At 41.3% G+C, this 20,717-nt stretch overlaps 1 protein-coding gene across 4 annotated transcripts in view; it reads left to right on the top strand.

Annotated features, from left to right (window-relative positions):
- The window catches only part of ZHX2 (zinc fingers and homeoboxes 2), a 114,615-nt gene extending 94,750 nt beyond the window's left edge, over window positions 1-19,865 (top strand). For all 4 annotated transcript variants that reach the window (XM_037892061.2, XM_037892063.2, XM_037892064.2 and 1 more), the window contains 2 exons: window positions 10,533-13,232; window positions 18,698-19,865. In XM_037892061.2, coding sequence (XP_037747989.1) covers window positions 10,718-13,228 — 2,511 coding nt within the window. In that variant the 5' untranslated portion in view covers window positions 10,533-10,717 and the 3' untranslated portion in view covers window positions 13,229-13,232; window positions 18,698-19,865. The remainder of the gene's footprint in view (window positions 1-10,532; window positions 13,233-18,697) is intronic.
- The last annotated feature ends 852 nt before the right edge of the window (window positions 19,866-20,717 follow it).

The raw sequence follows: 20,717 nt of genomic DNA, 5'->3' as shown, positions 1-20,717 counted from the left end.
CACTAGTCGCTTTTGGAAATCTTGACCATATGATTTTATAAGAAAGAAAAACTACAAATCACTTTTTTTCCTTTAGTCACAGAATTCTAGGTGTCAACAAACAGCCATAATCATGAACACCTGGATGTTTTCAAATTGTGTTTATGGCAATATAACTTTTTTTTGTTTCATTTTGTCACTACTAACATACATGAAGTAGTGTATGGGGGGAGGGATAGCTCAGTGGTTTGAGCATTGGCCTGCTAAACCCAGGGTTGTGAGTTCAATCCTTGAGGGGGCCATTTAGGGGTCTGGGGCAAAAATTGGGGATTGGTCCTGCTTTGAGCAGGGGGTTGGACTAGATGACCTCCTGAGATCCCTTCCAACCCTGATATTCAATGAAGCTAAAGTAATAGAATAATTCAAATTGTACAGAAGTTTCTCTTTAACATTAACCTAATAAATTAACATTTCCACACAAGTATTATAAATCTTATTCAGAACCATTTCCATTTATCTCACCTTCTAATTCCATTTTATCCAACCTACAAAGAATCAAAAGGGTCTCAAGCCTCTAGCCAGCTCCAACATGAATAGAAGTTTAGAAGATCCAGTCTGTATTCCCCAGCACATTGTCCAAATGTAAACCGTGTTCCGACTTCCAAGTGTGAGATCTTCCCAAAATTTTTCCCTCCTTCTACTGATTTTCTTCTGTAAATCATGTAAGTCATAACCAGCCGCTATATATGAACCTTCATATGGGTCTCATTTGCCCGGGTCCATTTATGCTTATTCATTGTACATGATTAAAATGTGCTAAGCATGTAATTACAGTAGAATGTAATGGCATTTTCACTATCCTAGTTGTTATGCTTTTTTAAATTACTGCAACTGCTGCATGCTAAAAACAGTTGTGGGGAGAGGAAACACTATCCCGTGTATGTTCCTTTTCGTACCCTGAAATGTAACTCTCATCCCACATCCCTGGATTTGTAAGGGAATAATATTCTGTCAACATGAACATGCATTTAGCTTTTCTGAATGGGGACAGGATAATAACTCTAATATACAGCACACCTTTACCCTCTCCCCTCCCATGTTCTTTGTGTGGTGAAAAATGGGCGGCGGGGGGGGGTGTTGTACGATGATTGACCGTGTAATGTTAATTAAAATCTGCACTGGCCTAAACTCCTCGAGTATGGCTTTTGCATAGCCATGCCTCTTGGAATCAAGTGTTTCAAAGTCAAGCATGCACAGCCACACTTTGAGTCTTGTAGAAGATGTGCACACACAAATCTAAAAGGTATGGGGAGAGGATGCCATCAATGAAGCAAGTCAGAAATTAACTAGCCAGTTCAGGTATAGAGTAGATGCAGCATTGCAGAGTGCTTGGCTTTAGAGCACTGATCGTGGTAAGAAATTCTGTTGCTAAGAGGAAATAAATGCAACTGATTTTCTACTTTATAAAGTGCTCATGCAGTTTGTGAGTTGGTAGAAACAGTGTCTGAATGGCATCTAAGAGGAATGAATGTAGACTGTAGTTGTTTTTCAATCAGATTGATTTGTTGCACTGTAAACTGGGATAATATCCTGAAACCTGAAGGCATAAAGGCTTGGATGCTCTCTGTCAGAGATGTCCCTTCTAGCAAGCTTCAACGTGTGTTCCCCAGCTGCTTCATCTGTAAATCACTGCGAGGAACGGGTTCCAAAGAAAAGAATTGGAGAACTGTGTGAGGCAGTTCAGAACTCAGTGAAATTAGACATCCGATCTGGGGCATTGTTTCTTGTAGCTTTTATATTGTTACAGTTTTGAGTCATAGGGTGCAATTCATTCCTTGAGTTGTGGAGACTAATGTTTGTGTTCAGGAAATTTATTATCAAGAACATACTTTTTATGGAGATTAGGCTACTGATCAGTTAAACCAAAAGATTAGCGACACCACTCCGCTTAGTGGCGACACCACTCCGACCCTTTCTATATCTTGGAAGTGAAACCCCAATTTTTTGTTTGTTTGAATTTATATTTTATTTTGATTGTTGTTCTTTTCCCTGCCACAAATTCCTGGACGAAGACAGGTGCTGGGGTCTCTCTGTGCTGATGTATGGCAGAGCAGACAACTGAGTAAGACAGATCAGTTAGATTCTGTTAGCATGACAAGCCATACAAGGGATGCCAAAGTGTGTCCAGAGGAAGGTGGGGGTGTCTTTTTTTTTTTCTTTTTTTTTTTTTTGAAGCAGACAGACCTCTCGGGTATAAATCTGCAGTAGATACAATTCACCCAGGACAGGGTTGCAAACAGTTTGGGGTTTCATCCCTTACCCATTTATCATATCTGGCCAGTTTTGATACAGTAACAGGATGCTGGGTAGCTTGATCCCATCTTTGCTACTCTCTCCTTTCTCTCAGAGTTATGCAGATTTTCTTATTGCTTTTTAAGGAGAGGTTTCTTACAATTTCTGATGATGTGAGGAAATAACTTTCTCACGCCCTCATATTCTCTGTCACATTGGTTGCAGTTGCTCCTCTCTGGGTTTTGGGCTGTGCTTTGTGCAAATGGGCGGTGTCCCAGCTGTATGGAAAATTTCCACGCTGCTGCTTCCTCTGAGGAGCCAGCTTAGAGGGAGCACCGTTCCTCAAGCAGATAATTGTGGGGAAGGAGCCCCAAAGTAGAGATTAGGAGGTGCAACTGGCCAGTGGTTAGGGCCACAAGTGTTGAAAGAGAGGGATGTGAGGGTATGAAGAGGAGCTAATGCTCACTTGTCAAGAGGTTCAGCATTCAGCCGGTAAAGATTTTGATTCTTGGTTTGATCAGTCCTAGGCTAGAACAACTCCTGAAGCCAGGTCTACACTAGAAACTTTTGACAGTACAGAAATGTCAGATCGGGGAGTGGATTTTTTTTTTTTTACATTTCTATACCCGCAAAAGCCCTATTGTAGATAGTTATACTGACATGAAAGTGGTTTTGCCAGTAGAACTTATTTAGCTCAGGGAACTGGCATAAGCTATATCAGTAAAAGCATTATTTTGCCAGTATAAGCTGCATCTACACTGGAAGGATTTGCTGATATAGTTACACTGGTATAGCTATACTGGCAAACCTTTTCTAATGTAGACCTGGCCTAAGCAGTGGTTCATTTCCCGCAGCCTGTCTCTCTGTATGGTTCTTAAGAACCCATCAGGAAAAGTCATTGTGAGGGGGAAGTTGAGTTATTCTGACCCAAAGCTAAACAGTAACAAAGCCGTTCACTGTGGCCACTCATGCAAATGCTATAATGTATTTTTAAGAAGATATATTTAAAGGAGCAGGCCACTTTTGACTTGTACACTATCAGCTCAAATCAGTTGTCAGTTGCAGGGCGTGCGTACACACACACACACACACACACACACACACACACACACACACACACACACACAGAGTTTGGCTTGGATCAAGCTCAGGCATACAGCTGTGTGTTTAGAGACAAGTGATCTCATATTTAACCTTGTTGTCTTTAGCTCTTTGTGTCTTAGAGCATGAAATACCAGGATTTTGTGTTCTAGCGCGGCAAGACAAAAAAGTAATATGGCAGCCTAGGTTGAGGGGGTGGGGGTGCAGGAAGGAGGTGAGGGTTTGGCTGTGCGAAGTCTGCATGTCATCACCATGTCCGGCTGAGTCATGTATGCTCGGCCTGAATGAGTCACTGGTCTAAGGCCTCTCTGCCTAATGTGCTCGCTGGGGCCTAGTTCCATGGCTCGTGTGGTGGAACACCAGTAACAGCTCATCTTTGCACCCCCACACTGCCTGAGACTGCTTCGGTCAGCAAAAGCAACTGAAAGGAAGGTCAGTGGGTTCCCAAATCTCATGAAACATAAACAACAAAACAGGCTGGGTCGTGGTGAGGGAGGCTGTGCATGACTGGGGCAAAAAATCCATTCCTGGCATAATACCACTGGCTTCATAGCAGGGATGAATTTGGCCCCAAAAAATCGTAGTATTTTTGAAAAATTAAATGAAGGCTGTGAGATGAGGTTTAACTTTTGTTTTCTATGTAGATTTGTTTGTTGCTGTGGAACAAAGCTAGGCTGTAGCTGAGTGAGTTTGGGGTTTGTTTGGTTTTAAATCATTAGTAGTTACAGAAACAGCCATCTGTAGTACAATGTGGTGACTGATGCCAGCACATTGGTTCTCAACCAGGGGTCCAGGGCCCCATGGGGGGCCACGAGCAGGTTTCAGGGGGGCCACGAGCAGGTTTCAGGGGGGCCACCAAGCAGGACCAACATTAGACTTGCTGGGGCCCAGGATAGAAAGCCAATGCCTCACCGCATGGGGCTGAAGCCCGGGGCCCTGATCCCCGCCACCCAAGGCTGAAGCCAAAGCCTGAGCAATGTAGTTTCATGGGAACCCCTGTGGCATGGGGCCTCAGGCAGTCGCCCTGCTTGCTACCCCCTAACGCCAGCCCTGGCTTTTATTTGCAGAAAACCAGTGATTGTGGCACCGGTGGGCCGTGGAGATTTTATAGCATGTTAGGGGGCCTCTGAAAGAAAAAGGTTGAGAACCCCTGTGCTAGCAGGTTGATATTCTTCCTTAGCAGCTGATCGAGTTAACTTTTAAGCACAGGAGTGTCTGTGAGGCTCCCATTTCAGAGGAGCAGAGGCAGAATCATTTAACAACTCTGTCAGAAGACCCAACGAAGCTAAAAGCCATCTTTTGTGGGTTTTGATGTCCTGACAAGATGCTTCCTTTTGAAAGCTCTGAGACACTTCTGTTATTTTCTCTGACATTCCCAGTGAAAAGCTATTAAATTAGATGTGGCAGCCCCTCCAAATTCATATGGTGTGATTCTTTGAGATTTGGCATATGTGGTCCTCATTTAGTATGAGAACTGACTGGTAGCTTCAGGGCCGGAGGGGACTTCTTAACAACTTTATATTAATTTATCCCAAATGAGACGTGAGCCAAGGTATTGGAGGGGCAGGCACCATGGACGTCTGAATTCATAACGTCTCTGCACTTTGGCAGACATCCCATCGAGGAGGTCAAGTGCTGGAGACATGTTTTTCTCACCCTGACAGCAAAAGACAATGTATGCATCAGCTGGTTTGAGATGCATCTCCGGGGGCTCTAGAGACTTTGCCCTATTTTTCCTCCTCTTGCAGGCAGGCCATCTCACATAAAGGTCAAGGGGTCAGGGTGGTTTTCTGTGCCATCACAGAGATCTCACTGATGTCTGGGACTGGGGAGAACCTCTGTGGATCTTTTCCTGCAAATAAACACGATGATCAAAATGGATTTAACTTTTTACAAATCTCTAAAGGGAAGCATCTGATTTGTCTTTAATTTGCACATAGGGTCATAATTTTTTTGAGCAGAAAAACTAATTCTTAAAAAGAAATTTACAAACCGTAGGTTTAATGGAAAAAAAGTCCTTCCACATTGTTCTGCGTAAGAGCTGTTCGAGATCATGCCCAAGTGGAGCCTTGTACAATTTTTAGCCTTAATCACAATCTTAACTGGAACAGTGTCTTGCTTTCTTCTACATCTATCTATCCATCTGTCCGTGTAGCTATTTATAACGTACCCATCGTGGTATCTCAGCTCCTTCACTCTATCTGAGCATCCTCACATGCACACACTCAATAAGTCTTGTTTTGGCTTTGATGCCTCTTTGATTCTCTTTCTTTTGCTGATTTTACCACATGGTTCTTTTAGAGAAAATAAAACAAAAACAATAAAATAAAACATGTTCTTAGGGAGGCACTGTTGCCTAGTGGATAGAGCACTAGACTGGGAATTGCACTCCTGTCTCTGCCTCTGGCCTGCTCAGGGACCTTGGGAAAGTCACTTCACCTTTCTGTGCCTCAGTTTTGGCACCTGTAAAATGGGGATAATGATAATGCCAGGGTAATGCACTTTGAGCTCTGTGGCTGAAGAACGAGGTGGTATTATTATTTAAAAGTGGTGAAGTGAAAAATGAGAAAGGGAGATGACTAGAAACCAAAGTGGCCTCTTTGTCTCTCTGTCTCTCTCTCTCTCTCTCTTTTAATCTTTATTTTAGAACAAGAATAGTGGAAGCTTAGAAATAATTATAAAATGTTTCTGCAGTTGTATTTCATTGTGTGATTTCTGGATTTTGCCATGTTATGGAAACTGAAACATGTAAGAGGAGTTACTTCAGGGAAATTCTATGGCCTGTTATGCAACAGATCAGACTAGATCAAATTGGTCCCTTCTGGCTTTATAATCTATTAATAAACTGACTGTGATCACTGCAGTATAAAAATGAGTTTCTTCTATGGGCAAATTTGAATTTGTTCTTTTTGATGGAATAATCTGTCACATATGGAGGGGGGATAAGGATGGATGGCCTTGCATCCCCCAGCACTTCTCTAACAATCTCCCAGCACCAGCTCTACTACCACCAGTAGTAGCAAAAGATTTCACCGCTGCAGCATCTAACCCAGCTCTGAGTAGATTTAGCCACAATGGTGGTGAAAATGCATGAGCCCTTTTTACTTCCAGAAAACAACTGTTTCTACTAGTGACGCTCAGTGGAGACAGGGGCCCTCAGTAAAGGTGGTATGTGACCATGTAATTAAAGTCTGTATCATAATGCACAAGACAGTTAGGCAACCTGAATTCTGCCCCCTCATGTGAACTCTTCAAATAAAAAGAGAAATCTTGTTTGAGTCAATCCAAATGTGTACAGTACCCCGATGTATCGCATCAGACTCTGCAAGGCTTTGGACATCACTATCCTTTCTGGTGTACAATATCGGTGCTGTCAGATCAGAGGAGTATGGAACATAATAGCCCTGATTCAAGAAAGCATTTCAGCATATGCTTAATCTGAAGCACATGACAGTCCCATCCCTATTCATTGAAGCACCTAAAGATGTGCTTAATTCCCGTTGAGTCCCAATGGGACTTAACCATGTGCTTAACATTAAGCACATCCATCAGTGCTTTGCTGAACTGGGGCCAATATGTATTAGCATACTTCCCCAGCATGCCAAGGCATAGTCTCTGTTAGTATGTAGAACAGAGCTGTCCATACTAATAAAAGGTGATGAGAGGAAGCTGACTGTGACCAAGACAGCATGGATCTATGCTGAGACGTCTATTATATAACAAACAGCATCTTCAGCCGTGTTCTCCTCCACACTTTAGCTGTATCATTTTAACAACTCACATTTAGTGAGAGCCGTTCGTGCCCAGGTGCTCCACACTGTGAAATCTAGGTAATCACTTCACCCACCATTGAAATGCAGACACTTTTTGGGCTGGGATGCCGTATCTGTTTAATAGTGCACGGTAACCCTGGACAGGAAAACAGTGTATCCAGTTAAAACTGCCATTGAATGTTATATCATTATTTAATTTAGATTCCTCCGATGTCTCTGCTAGGCTCTGGACTCCTCCCAGCATTCAAAAACAGGCAATTAGAAAAAATTAAATTATTTCCATATAGTACCTTGATTCATAAATTCTCCAATTAATAGTCCCCCTACAAAAATAAAGGCCCTCTACCTACTCATTCCGTAAGTCCCCTTCCATATCCAGCTTCTCCATCTATGAACCCTGGCTACCTTTTAGTAAAGATTAGTTCTGCAGCATGCACAGCAGTTTACAAAATCCAGGCTCTGACAGATCAAGGAAGGAAGCAAATTGGAGTTAAGGACCCATCAAAGAAAACGTTCTGTCAGTAGGAGGTGTCAGTTCAAGTGCATGTCTTTGCTGATCACTGGGAACATGGCATAAGGAGAGGAATCAGTCAACTGGGTCCCAAACCATTTAGTGTTTTATAGCTTAAAACCAGCACCTTGAGCTCCACCCAGAAATTTACAGGGAAGCAGTTCTCTGGTGTTATGTGCTTCTGCCTGATGCACCACACACCAAGTGGGCAGTGACATTCTGCACTACCTTGAGCTCTTGAGTGGTCCCAAAGTGAACCAAATCCAGGTTTGATTGTGAATTAGAGAAATGCCTCTGCACCTGAGTGAGATGCACTTTCAGGACCTGAGCCATTGGAAATGTGAACAGCATTTACAAGATTTTTAAAGCCTATTTCTGAAGTAGCATTACCTGAGTTTGAATCAGACAGTTAAATCCATTGGCGTTGAAGCCCATGGATGCAGTTATTTTGGGTTTATACCTGTGTAACCAAGAGAAGAATTTGACCTTTTTTGAGTTTGACCTGGTTTCCAGCAGTACTGAGCATCCATAGCTCCATCTAACTTCAACGGGAACATCAGATTCTCAGCATCTCTGAAAAATCTGCCATTATTACAGAGAAACAGATATTTTCAGAAGGTCTCTGTTATACCAATAAAATAAACACCAGCAGGATCTTATTAAAGGGGAAAAGGCAAAATACCACATTTATTGTGAATACAGAAAGAATCATAGTAAGCAGTTAGTTATAGCTATAACATTCCATTCAAGTTCATATTTATTCACACGTTCATTCTCACACACACACACACACACACACACACACACACACACACACAGGTTCTGCAAGGTTGTTATCATAGTTACCAGCCTTAGAGTTGCTCATGCCAAGCCACTGGCCAGGTGGCCTGAACATGAGGAGGGAGCAGGGCCTTGTCAGGTGCACATCTGATGCTCCTGGAAGTTGGTTTGCAGAATAAGACCCCAAAGTTTTCACTTTCTAGAGTCCATTTTTATCGGAATTTCTTCCTATGCCAGTCTATGGGAATTGCTTCATCATGCTGTTGCTGAATCAATCATCAGATGTCACATTCCTGATGGCTCCGTGCTGCCAGATGTTATCTTGTTCTTTGGTTCTCCCATTCTTGAGGTTGTTGGGTGGATTCCAGTCCGCCCTCCGGGGGTCCTCTGGTTATTTCCACTTGACGCCTTCTTCAGCCGATGGACACTGCATTCTTAGGCTGGCACCTCCCTGATCATTCAGTTATTATCCACACCAAGCATCCATCCACATACATCCTCTATCTCTATTTTAATCACAATTGTTAACAAAGCAAGATGAAAGCAACAAAAGGGCGGGGAGTCTCTGGGTGCTGTTTCTGTTGTTTCAGAGTATTGCTTTGAGTCTCTCTCTGTGTGAGTAGTTGTTGTTACAAAGGATTGCTTTGAGAACAGACTCTGTCTTAGAATGTACTAACACAATTAGCAGCTTGCAAGTTTCACACATAGAAGGAGAGAAACAGTACCAAAAACCAAGAGGCCTCTTAATTAGTAATACCCTGGAATTTAAACTATGGGGAATCAAACTCATTTGTGATTTTAATACAGAACTTCTTTAATATGATCCAACATCTATGTCTCTTTAACTCTTCCATTTACTTACAAGTGAAATTTACACTGACGTCAATATTTTGTTTAAGGTACATTAAGTTGTTGTGACACTTAAATTCCATTCCCTTTATCGGCGCAGAGGGTTCATAATACAGCTTGTGTCATTTTGTTCTTGTTTGCTATTCTACTGACTGGTGTTGATGTCACGTTCTTTAAAGAAATAAAACATTAACTTAAAAAGAAATCCATGCAGAACATCAAATCAAAAAGGACTTCAAAGTCCTACATTATGTGAATCCAACCCCTGAAACAGTTAAATAGAGCTAAGGAAATCCTTCAGAAAATTCAGTATATAACTTATAGTTTGATCATAACAGCAGCAGGAACAAAGTACAGTAAGGGTGGGTGGGGGTGGGTGTGTGTGTGTGTGAGAGAGAGAGAGAGAGAGAAATGGGCCTTCTAGAAATTTCCCTCAGTCATTTTTATCGATTTTCAGTGAAAAGTGTTCTTTAAGGAAACTTTATTTATATAGCTGTAACTTGTAGATCTTCACAAAGGGCTGACGCAGCAATTTGCCATCTATTTTAACCTATTCTAAATCAAAATGTAGCGCTTTGAAATTGAGTGGCTGTGTATAATAAATATTTGCTTTGCCCTAACTCTCCGTCTTTACATTCTGCATGTACTAACACAAGTGAGACCACCATATATCTTTGTTTAGAAATCACCCTGGATTAGTAACCATGCTCATTCAGTAGCCATATATTTACTATGCAAGCCACAGTGGGGCGTAATGAAGTTTCATATAAAACACACTCAGTTTTAAAATTGTAGACTTAAAAATAATGGTAATAGAAGCTGCTGCTTCTAAAGAAAGATACATGTATAAATACTGTGTATCTTCTCCCTTGCCCAGCTAAATGTGTTGGCTCTGTAATGGGTCTTAAACATTATGTCTGACCATCTTGACTTCTGTTCCAGTGCCATTTTCTACCTTTAATGAATTTTTCATTCTGGGATGCTCATTCCTTTTGTCCTTTGTCGGCCTGATCCTGCCCCTGAATTCATTGGGAAAAGAATATTAGATGCTCTCATGCCTTGTGACACATGAAGCAAACAGTGTTTTCATGTCCATCTATTTAGTATAAGGAAAAGAGGGTGCTCAGCATTATCCAGGATTGAATCCTAGATGCACGTGTCTTGGGGGCTGACTTTTTTTTTAAAATGCATTATAAATAAGAATCTAATTGTGTGTGTGTGTGTGTATGTGTGTTTTTGTTTTGCAGGTGTAATGCAGCCCAGTATGTTTGGGGGTTGGAGCTGACGATCACAGATGGCACTTAAACTCTTTTGGAAACAAACCAGGCCATAACATTCAAGGAAAATCAGAGCCATTAGCGGGAGCTTCTTTGGGTTTGTTCCCCCAAAAGAGAGTCACCGTCTGAAACAGTTGCACATCATAATAGGTGCTATGGCTAGCAAAAGAAAGTCAACAACTCCATGTATGCTGCGAACACCTGAATTAATGGAGCAGGCTGTTCCTGAGGATGGAGAAGCCTTAAAAGAAAGGGGTGCTGGCACTCCCCAGCAAGATTCTAAAGATGGCTGGGCTGCTGATACAGAAAGCTCTGTAAAAGAATGTGAAGTGGTGGATGGGAAAGCCCCAGTTGAGAATCAATCCAAGAAACCCCAAGGTGGTTATGAATGTAAATACTGTCCTTATTCAACGCAAAACCTAAATGAATTTACGGAGCATGTTGACACACAGCACCCAAACGTAATCCTCAACCCTCTCTACGTGTGTGCTGAATGTAACTTTACAACCAAAAAATATGATTCCTTATCTGATCACAACACAAAATATCACCCGGGAGAGAATAATTTTAAACTGAAATTAATCAAACGCAATAATCAGACTGTGTTAGAGCAATCCATTGAGACAACGAATAATGTTGCCACTGTCACAAACAGTGGATTAGAAAATGCAGAGTGTGATGAAGCCGTTCATGGTGAGATCAATGTAAGTAAAACCCCAATCATGAAACAGGGAAAGCCTAAAGTGGAGACCAGGAGGGGTCCCAAAAAGACAGAAGAGGGAGGTATGGAAAACCATGTGGAGGGGACACTCCCCCGTGTCATTACAGAAACCACTGAATCTATTGCTTGTATCAATGGAGCTGACCTTCTTCATGATGTATTGGCTCATGTTATGCCCTCTGTACAGCTGCCACCAAATATCAACCTTGTCCCCAAGGTCCCGGTCCCTCTGAACAGTACCAAATACAATTGTGCACTGGACACTAATGCAACCATGATCAACTCCTTTAATAAATTTCCTTACCCAACCCAAGCAGAGCTGTCATGGTTGACAGCAGCATCAAAACATCCAGAGGAGCAAATCCGAATCTGGTTTGCTACCCAGCGTTTGAAGCATGGAATAAGTTGGTCTCCAGAAGAGGTAGAAGAGGCAAGAAAGAAGATGTTTAATGGAACCATCCAGTCAGTACCCCAAACCATCACTGTCCTGCCAGCTCATCTGACAGCTGCAAAAATGCCACAGCCAATTATCCAAACAGCTTTGCCTTGCCAGATACTCGGCCAGACTGGCCTGGTTTTGACTCAAGTGTCAAATGGATCAACAGTTTCTTGCTCACCGATTACACTTGCTGTAGCTGCTAATCACGGACAGAAACGGACAATACAGACCTTATCGGGTGCCCCAGAAGTCAAGCGTCCACATGTAGTTCATGTGCCTGAGGTCTCACCCAAGCTGAATGCTGCACCATTGACGCCAACAAATGACCGAAAAAAGACCAAGGAACAGATAGCAGAACTAAAGGCTAGTTTTATCATGAGCCAATTTCCTGACGATGCAGAAGTCTACAGGCTAATAGAAGTAACCGGTCTCTCCAGAAGCGAGATCAAGAAGTGGTTCAGTGATCACAGATACAGAAGTCAAAGGGGCATTGTTCACATCACTAGTGAATCTATAGCAAAAGATCAGTTAGCCATTGCAGCTGCACGGCACGGGCGTACATACCACACGTACGCAGATTTCACACCCCAGAGGTTCAAAGAGAAAACACAAGAGCAGCTTAGGATTCTTGAAGAAAGTTTTCTTAGAAGTTCTTTTCCAACCCAAGGAGAATTGGACAGGCTTAGGGTGGAAACCAAGCTGAGTAGAAGAGAGGTTGATTCCTGGTTCTCTGAGAGGAGAAAGCTAAGGGATAGCATGGAACAAGCTGTCTTGGACTCTATGGGATCCAACAAAAAAAATAAGGATCAGGGACTCCATAATGGTACAATAAGCCAGTCTGAGCTGCTGAACAGCTCCCAGCTACCCAGTTCTTTGTCCGGATCCGAATCCTCCATAGCATTTAACAAAAAAACCCAAGAGCAGATTCACCTGCTGAAGAGCACATTTGCAAGAACCCAGTGGCCGTCACCCCAGGAGTATGACCAGTTAGCTGCTCAAACTGGGCTCACTAGAACTGAAATAGTCCGCTGGTTTAAGGAGAATAGATCCTCCCTAAGAACTGGGACATTAAAATGGATTGACCGATACCAACAGCAGTATATTGCTGATAGTCATAATGAGCAAAACCAGAAAAAGGGATCAAAACAAAATGAAAGTCCAAAGAACAGCAACCAGGTGTCTCGGCAGCACTACCAGGAGCATAAAAAGCTGAACGAAGAGAACGTGGACAAACTAGTCATGAGGTCAACCAGAGACTATGATCCACCAAAAGACTCTTTGTTAGGGAATCAAACTGAGGACAGATTGGAATGCAACAGCCAAGACGGCCATGGTAGTGAGGAAAATGAGGACACTGGCGATGTGAACTGGGTGGAGGTGACAGTAGGGGATGATGATGCTGTCTCGGACTGTACAGACAGCTGGAGTCAAACTGCACCTGAAGGCCAAGCTGAGTTAGCAGATTTTGATTCGGAAAGTGTATCTGGAGACAATTCCCATATTTAGACAGGTAACGCTACCACTGCCCTTGTAGTCTGACCTAGCCTTAGTCCTGACAAGTGTCAATAGTCCCTTTTAATTTAAATCCCAGGAGTGCATTCCTGATGCATGCTGTGTGTTTACTGGATTTCTGAGCGCAAGGGAGGCTGTTCTGTCTTCTGTAGATTAAATATGGGAGGGATTGGGAACATTTTCTTTGTTTGTTGTGTTTTTGGTGTTTGTCATGTACTGGATAAGAGAGGATGCTCGGAATAACTCATTATGCTGAAACACTCTGCCTTTAATTGACCTCACATAACCTCTTTAGAGCCTGATATAAAGCATGCTGATGAAGCCATACAAAGAAAAAGTAGGTAACCATAGTTACTAATGTCCATGTTGCTCACATAATGATGATCTCCAGTGAATAGAGGCCGTGACTATTTTTGCAACAGGTCAGCATGGATCTTGGCTCAGCAGCAGTCTGCCCGGCTCAGAGAAGAGGTCGAGCTGATGCCTGGGCCCAGTTCAAAAACATTCTTTTGTTACTTGCAACAGCAAGTAACAAAATGTTGAGCCAAGTGGGAACAGAAATGGCTTGTGCAAATGAGCTCTCTTCCCCCTGCAGATGAGGGGACCTTTCTAATGTTAAACACACAGGGACATGGGGCAGGCACACTATATTCTAGAAGCCCAGGAATTACTCCAGTCCGAGGCCTGCGTGTGGGTTAGCAGCTTTTCTTCACAAGAGCTTCACTGTAAAAGTGAACTGCGGGAGCTTTGCTAAGAAGATTTCTAATTTTAAGATCTCTCAAAGTGTAAAAGGAAGTGTGGTTTGAAGACTTGGAACCAGTTTCTGATCTCAGTTATACAAATGTAAATCTGGAATAACTCCATTAACTTCATTGGACTTCAATGACTTCTTGAATTCATTGAAGTTACTCCAGATTTACCCTAGTGTAACTGAGATCAGAATCTGTTACATGAAGTCTCCCTCCTTAAACTTATCCTCTCCTTAGTCCATGAGATAAATAAAGTAGCATGTATGTATTAGAAATTTATTGTTAAATAATACCTGGTTTTCAAATTAACAACAATTTTCCTTTGAACTACAATAAATGCAAAACACATGCAATTTCTAGAAAACCCAGAAAATTCAAAGCTATGACTGACACTTAGCCCTGACTACACTAGAAAATTGTACTGTTCAGTAGAACTGAACCACTGTAAGCTACCCATCCTGGCTTAGAGCAAAATCTTCAGCATGTCTACATGAAGCATATTTTCAAAAGTTGCCGGCACATCACCCCTTGGTGATAATCTGAAGATGTAGCAATCAACCATTTTGAAAATAGTTTAAAAAATCTGTACTATCATTTTGTAAAATTAAATGGCACCAGTATGACACAAAAATTTAACTAAAAAGGCCATGGAGATTGCATGCAATGCACCATATTAAAAAAAAATCGTGCATTAAATTTTCAGAAGCTGCAGTAGCTTAAAGCAAGAAAATGATCCTGAGCACAGCAGATGATGCATATTGCATCGAGTGGTCACTGATGGGGCTACAGGTGCATTGTGGGACTGTGCTGGAAGAACTAATTGCAATAGTGCAGATGCAGTTGCCTGTACTTTTAGTCCACGCTACCAGTGCAGCAATAGAGGATTAATTGATGCTTAGACTTGTTCTGAGAGAGATTTACAGTGGTGCTGGTAACACTGGTACACCATTGCAACGACTTTTTCATGCAGAGACATTCTTACTGGGATGTGTTCAGAGACTTTTTTAAAATATAAAACATTTTAACATTGATTAGATTTCAACTTGTTTATCTTTTTGACAGGGAATTTTCATATAAAGGCTAGTAAAATAAAAGTACACTTTAAGGAAGAGTGATTCCATCATATACTGGTTTGGGTTAATAGCACTTTCACCTATTAGATTGTTCAAGAAATGAAGACTTTATCCTCTGTTAATATATTCATTTCTTAGCACATTGGCCCTAGTGCTGGATAAAAGCCTGAAGCCTTTATCTACAGGTATTTTGTTTTCCTTCATACAAATCTATCACTTCAGTACTCAGAATGTGAGCCCATGCCCTCTAGTGGCAGAATGTGACGTTCTTCTGACATGCTTGCCACTATTTATTGGTATGTTTGCCTAAAAGTAATGCGCTGCTAGTACTCTTCTGGCTCTGGCAACCCCTGAAATATCATTGCAAGCTCCTGGAAGCGCACACAGAGACACAGTGGAATATTCACCTCATCTGCCAAAAACATTATGAATGATTTCAAATTGGGAGGAAAAGAAAATAATTATTCATTTTTTCCACAAGACAGATTGTTCTAATTTTCTTTTTTTTTTTTAATCTTTGACCCCTCTTCATAGCAGGTTTTGTACAACTTATTTTATTAAAAACTAAACCTAAATTTTCGTCCTAACCTACCTAATGTTGGACCAGATTCTTTTCTCAGTTTAAAGCAGTGAAAGCCCAGAGTAACTCAATTAAAGTTACTGGAAGTACCCTGGATTTTCCCTACTCAAAATATGCCCTTCCGACATCCCACACCAGCACTATACATCAGTTTAAAACAGAAAGTGACTATTAATACTGTATCTAGTGAAAGCGGAGGAGGATTCTTGCTAAGCAGGATATTACTATCCAAACTGGAATTTGACTAAAGGATTGACTGGGAGGGGAATTAATAATAATAATAATAGATGTCTAATTACTGATTGATCATTGCTTAAATAATGCGATACCTTCTTTTCCTAATGTGATTAGATGCAATTAAATTGAAAACTAGTTACATTTAGGACTGAGTAGTGTTTATGAACTTTGAAACCTACAAAAATTAAATAAGATTCCATAATCTCAGTCCTTTTTTTCATACCCAGCACATCAACTGAAAATGAGTGGGTTTTTTTTAATGTTAATTTAACAATAGCATTCTAGAAATCCACTCCTAGGTATTACTTTCAAAAATGAATGCTGAAAACATTTATACTTCTGTTGTTGCAGAGTTCATGTCAAATTTCCCTAAAAATTGATAAAAATTTCACAAATTTCTTAGGTTATTCTTAATGGATAAATGTAATTTTAGTAGGTCGTTAAATTATTAGTAGCTATTTATATAGTGAACATGTTTCTTTAGAGAACGAGATTTTCAGAAGCATTCAGCATTCCCCAAACTCTACTCCCAGTGAAGTCAATGGGAGTTTTACCGCTGTCCAATTTTAGTGGGAACGGAGTTTGGTCAATACTGAATGATTTTGAAAATTCCACCCATAGAATATAAAAAGCTCTATTATTAAGTCATATAACATAGGATCACAAGACCTGTGCCCTTAAGGAGCTTACAGTTTAAGGGCTAAGAATTCACTCCTGCCAGGTGCTGAGTGCCTTCTGCAAGGTGCATTGAAGACAATGATTTTGAAGATGCTCTGCCCCAAATGAGACCCTAAATCCTACTCACAATGATGTCAATGGGCCTGATTCTGATCTGATCTGCACCATTTTTATATTGACCTCAGTGGAATTATTCCCAGTTTACAATTTGTGTTAGTAAGACCAATGGAATTTGGTCCTAAATTAAATACAACACAAATATGGGGAGGCATGAGAGTGGGAACAGATAATGCCAGCAAGGTTAGTAATTACTGCTGGTTTTCTTCACGCCGCAGGCTCCCACTGGGGCGCTCCCAAGACCAGTGTCTCTCCGAAGCAGGGCTTTTTACTTTCAAAGACCACCAGTACAAAGAAGTGGTTTTTTCCCTTTTCTGACAGTTGCATGAGCTTCCTGTATAGAGTTGTTACCACTGCCTATGAGAATCTTATTCCTGAGCTGCTGAAACACTTCTGTGTGCCCTCTTTGTTCTAGGCAGTCCGTATCTCCACCACAGTCTTCTCCACTACCTCACTGCAGAGGTGGTACAAGATGTTCCTTGCTTGCAAGTGAGTCAGGCACAGAGTGGTGCTTTGCAGAGATTTACCAAAGGCAACCTGGGAAGTGCTTACAAAGAAGTTTCCGACTCACTGATTGCCAAATGTACACATCACTCTGTGCATTCAGCCCCTGTACTGCATGGTGCCTGCTGGTGCCCTCAACCTCCTTTGACTTCAGTGAGAGTTGAGCACACTCAGCCTGTCACATAACCTGGCCCGGCCCTAGCTGGGTGGTTGGTTTGGTAAAAGGATAGTTGCAATATTGGGGTTTCCCTCCCTTTTCATTCAAGTTCTCATTTCTTTAGGGATTTAGGGCTATATCCTAAAAGGCATCTGCCACTGGCACCATTGATGTGTTTGTGTGTTAGAATAAGGACGGCAGGGTTGCGCCCCGAGTGCTTGATCCTGTTCCCACTGAAGTCAATACAGGTTTTGCCACTGACCTCAGCAGGGGCTGGATGAACCCAAAATGGTCTAGAATGCCCTGTGGGTTTGATCCTGAGATGCTGAGCACTTACAACTCCCACTGAACTCAGTGGGGCTTTTGGTGCTCAGGGCCTCTTAGGAGCAAGGTGTAAATCCCTAAATAGATTAAACAACTCAGCCTGATACAACAATTGCAAATTCCCATTGATTTCAATGTGAGTTTTGCTGAGCAAAGACAACAGGGCCTGGGAATTTTTTTACTGCCTATGTGTGTGCACCATTTCACACTAACCGACTGGTTTGCCCTGCGTCCTGAATGATGAATGGTGCTCTCAGAAAATATCAGACTAATTGGCAATATTAACAAAAGGTCTGGAATGAATGACTAGCACAAAGTTTTTAAACATGCTTTAGCACAATGGTGTATGATGGGTTTTGAAAACTGTACCGGATCTGCCTATCTGTCATTACTAGACTCCACTTCAGAGTAAACTGATGTTTGCACTTTCACCCAGACTCAACACTTCACTAATTTTCATATTTCAGAACAGATCTCTACTGTAATAACCTCATTGTAAATTGGTCCAGTACATCCCCACCCAAAATGCCCTGAGAACTTGGTGGTGTCTTTTAGTTTGTTGAGGGGTTTGTTAAATCCCTGCTTCAAGAAGGGTTCTTTACTCATGAAGCATTAGGGCCAATAAACCACAGGAAAGCTAGCAAGAGAGGGTAGTCCTGAAACTATGTGACATAGAGAGGCCTGATTCTTCATTACCTTGCACTTTGTATAATCATTGACATCTGTTCAGAACAATAGCGTATTATAATCACTTCACAGAAGCGTCAGCGACTACACAAGGTACAAGGCAGTGAAGAATCAGACCCTGTTAAATCATCAGATTCAGTGAAGAATCAGGCCTATTTTATGTTAGCAATAGAAATCTGTATGGGGAAGTATCAGTTAAATGCTCTGTAAATTGAAAAACTCTGGCACACTATTGGGAAGGCCTCAAAGTACAGTTAATGTAAAATATAATAGCACTATAAATGTGAAGAGATACATTGACAGTGCAAATGTGTGCTCATCATTTATTAAAAAATAAAATATTTTTAATTTTTGTAGGGATGCCAATCAGTCGTGCTGTCGTGATAATCAAGGGGGAAAACTGTCTCTGAGAAGAGGATAACCGTCTATTTTCCTGCTTGGGACAAGATAACCAATGAGTTGCAACTCTGAGTCCAACCACGCTTGCAGAGGCACAGTGAGAAATATCGTGGAGCATTGATATGGAATTGTTCATAGTGCCAAAATCCCACTACCGCATTAAAGAAGAAAGGGTCCTTGTACATAGTTTTCTCCTTAGCTTCCCTTCCTCTCACCCTCTTCCTCTGCTGGAACTGATTTGTACAAAGTGGGAATTTTGTTACCTTTTTAAATGGTGCAAGTTACTTTTTCAGATCATACCGTTGCAAGGTTTGGGGTTTTTTTGTTTTTAGAATTAGTAGTAACCACTATATCTGCTTCGGTTTTAAAATATTTTAAAAATTTGAAATCTTTTCAATGTGTTGCATCAGTAGCAAATCCTGGATTTTCACCCCAATCATGGTTTACATTTCAGCCCACCGAATGCATCAAGGGGTTTGTGGTGTTTCTTGTTCAGCTTTCTTTAAAAATAAAAACAAACTACCCGCTGTTGGCTAAATTATTTAACTCTCCACATTTCTGTGCAATGGAGGGGCAAATCTCCTTTCCAACTGCTGTATCTCTCCCTTGCCCAACCATCAAATACCAACTGGAGCCACAGACCTCTGAAGACCTTAACAGCATGCCTCTGTCATATTTGAGCACCTTTTTCTTTTTTTACATGCATTACAACCCCAAAAAGGGGTGACAATGGGAAAATGAAGATTCTTCATAAATGAACTTGTTCATATTTCCTTAGTCGGTACAAAGATGGACTATATTTTTTTTTCTGCCCTTCAGCTTTAGATGTTGTAGTGTACAACATACATTTCCTTTAACCCTTGCCACTAAATTGTTAGATCAGTCCTAGATCCCCCACGTGCACTTTTTTCAAATAACCCTAACCTTTTTATTTTAGAGTGAGCCAGCACGCATGAGAGATATCTGGTGAAAATGTTGCAATCTGACTAGTTGTCTTTTGGAGACTTACCCATATTTCAGTACACTGCACAAATATAATTCTAGGGAATTGGAATAAAATCAACTTTTCTAACTTGTTGCTCATTTGTTGTAATTCAATAAAACAAAGACTGAAAGTTTTTTGTAACCTTTTCCTCCTTTTTTTTTTTTTTTAATTTAATTTAAAATCTCTGCGCTGTGGATGGGAGCTAAATACCTTATTGGTCATGACTAGTCATCGCTAAGAGTGGCTTTTACTAGCCACCTGAGTGGCACTGGAGTGGCTGAGGTTTAAAATGGAGCCACTTCAAGCTAGCTTTCTTATAACAAGGTTGTTTAGTTCATTGTTGAAAAGGATGGTTGGTTTGGGAATTAACTTCCATTTTCCCTCTGTTTACTTAAGGCTAGTTTGTGCAATCCTTACTCTTCTGGTGGTGAGCACTTGCTCACATGAGCAATCCCATTGAGCTGAATGGGTCTAATTGCATGTGTAAATTCACTAATGTGAGAATAAAAATTGCAGTCTAGTCTTTATACAGCACCTTTGTTTAGAGCCTGCTTCCCTTGCAGTCAATGGGAAAATTTACATTGACTCCAGTGGGGATTTATGGGCCCATAGATACTGCAGCAATGGAATGCTAGAGATGCATTTCAGAGAGCTCTCTTCTACAAGTTGGAAATTGTAACCAAAATTAGTTGCCATGGCTTATGGCTTTGTTTATTTGAGAGGACAATGATACTTTTAACTGCCATTTTGCACTGCTTGATAATAACTACTTGGGAGCTTCAAACTGAAATTTGATTTCTTCTGTTGTGTTTGCAGACAAGATTTTCAGGCTAGGTCTACTTTTCTTTTAACCAGCCATGTTCCCATTGATTTCAGTAGGAATTTTAGGGCCATTTTAGGGAATTTAAGGACCATCTTTTTGTTTGTATAGCACCTAGCACATTGGGCTTGGGATCTGTGACTGGAGCTCCTACATACTATACTCCTGGGGAA

This window comes from Chelonia mydas, chromosome 2, assembly GCF_015237465.2.
Source record: "Chelonia mydas isolate rCheMyd1 chromosome 2, rCheMyd1.pri.v2, whole genome shotgun sequence".
Taxonomy (NCBI): Eukaryota; Metazoa; Chordata; order Testudines; family Cheloniidae; genus Chelonia; species Chelonia mydas.
This window is presented reverse-complemented; position numbering and strand designations above follow the sequence as displayed.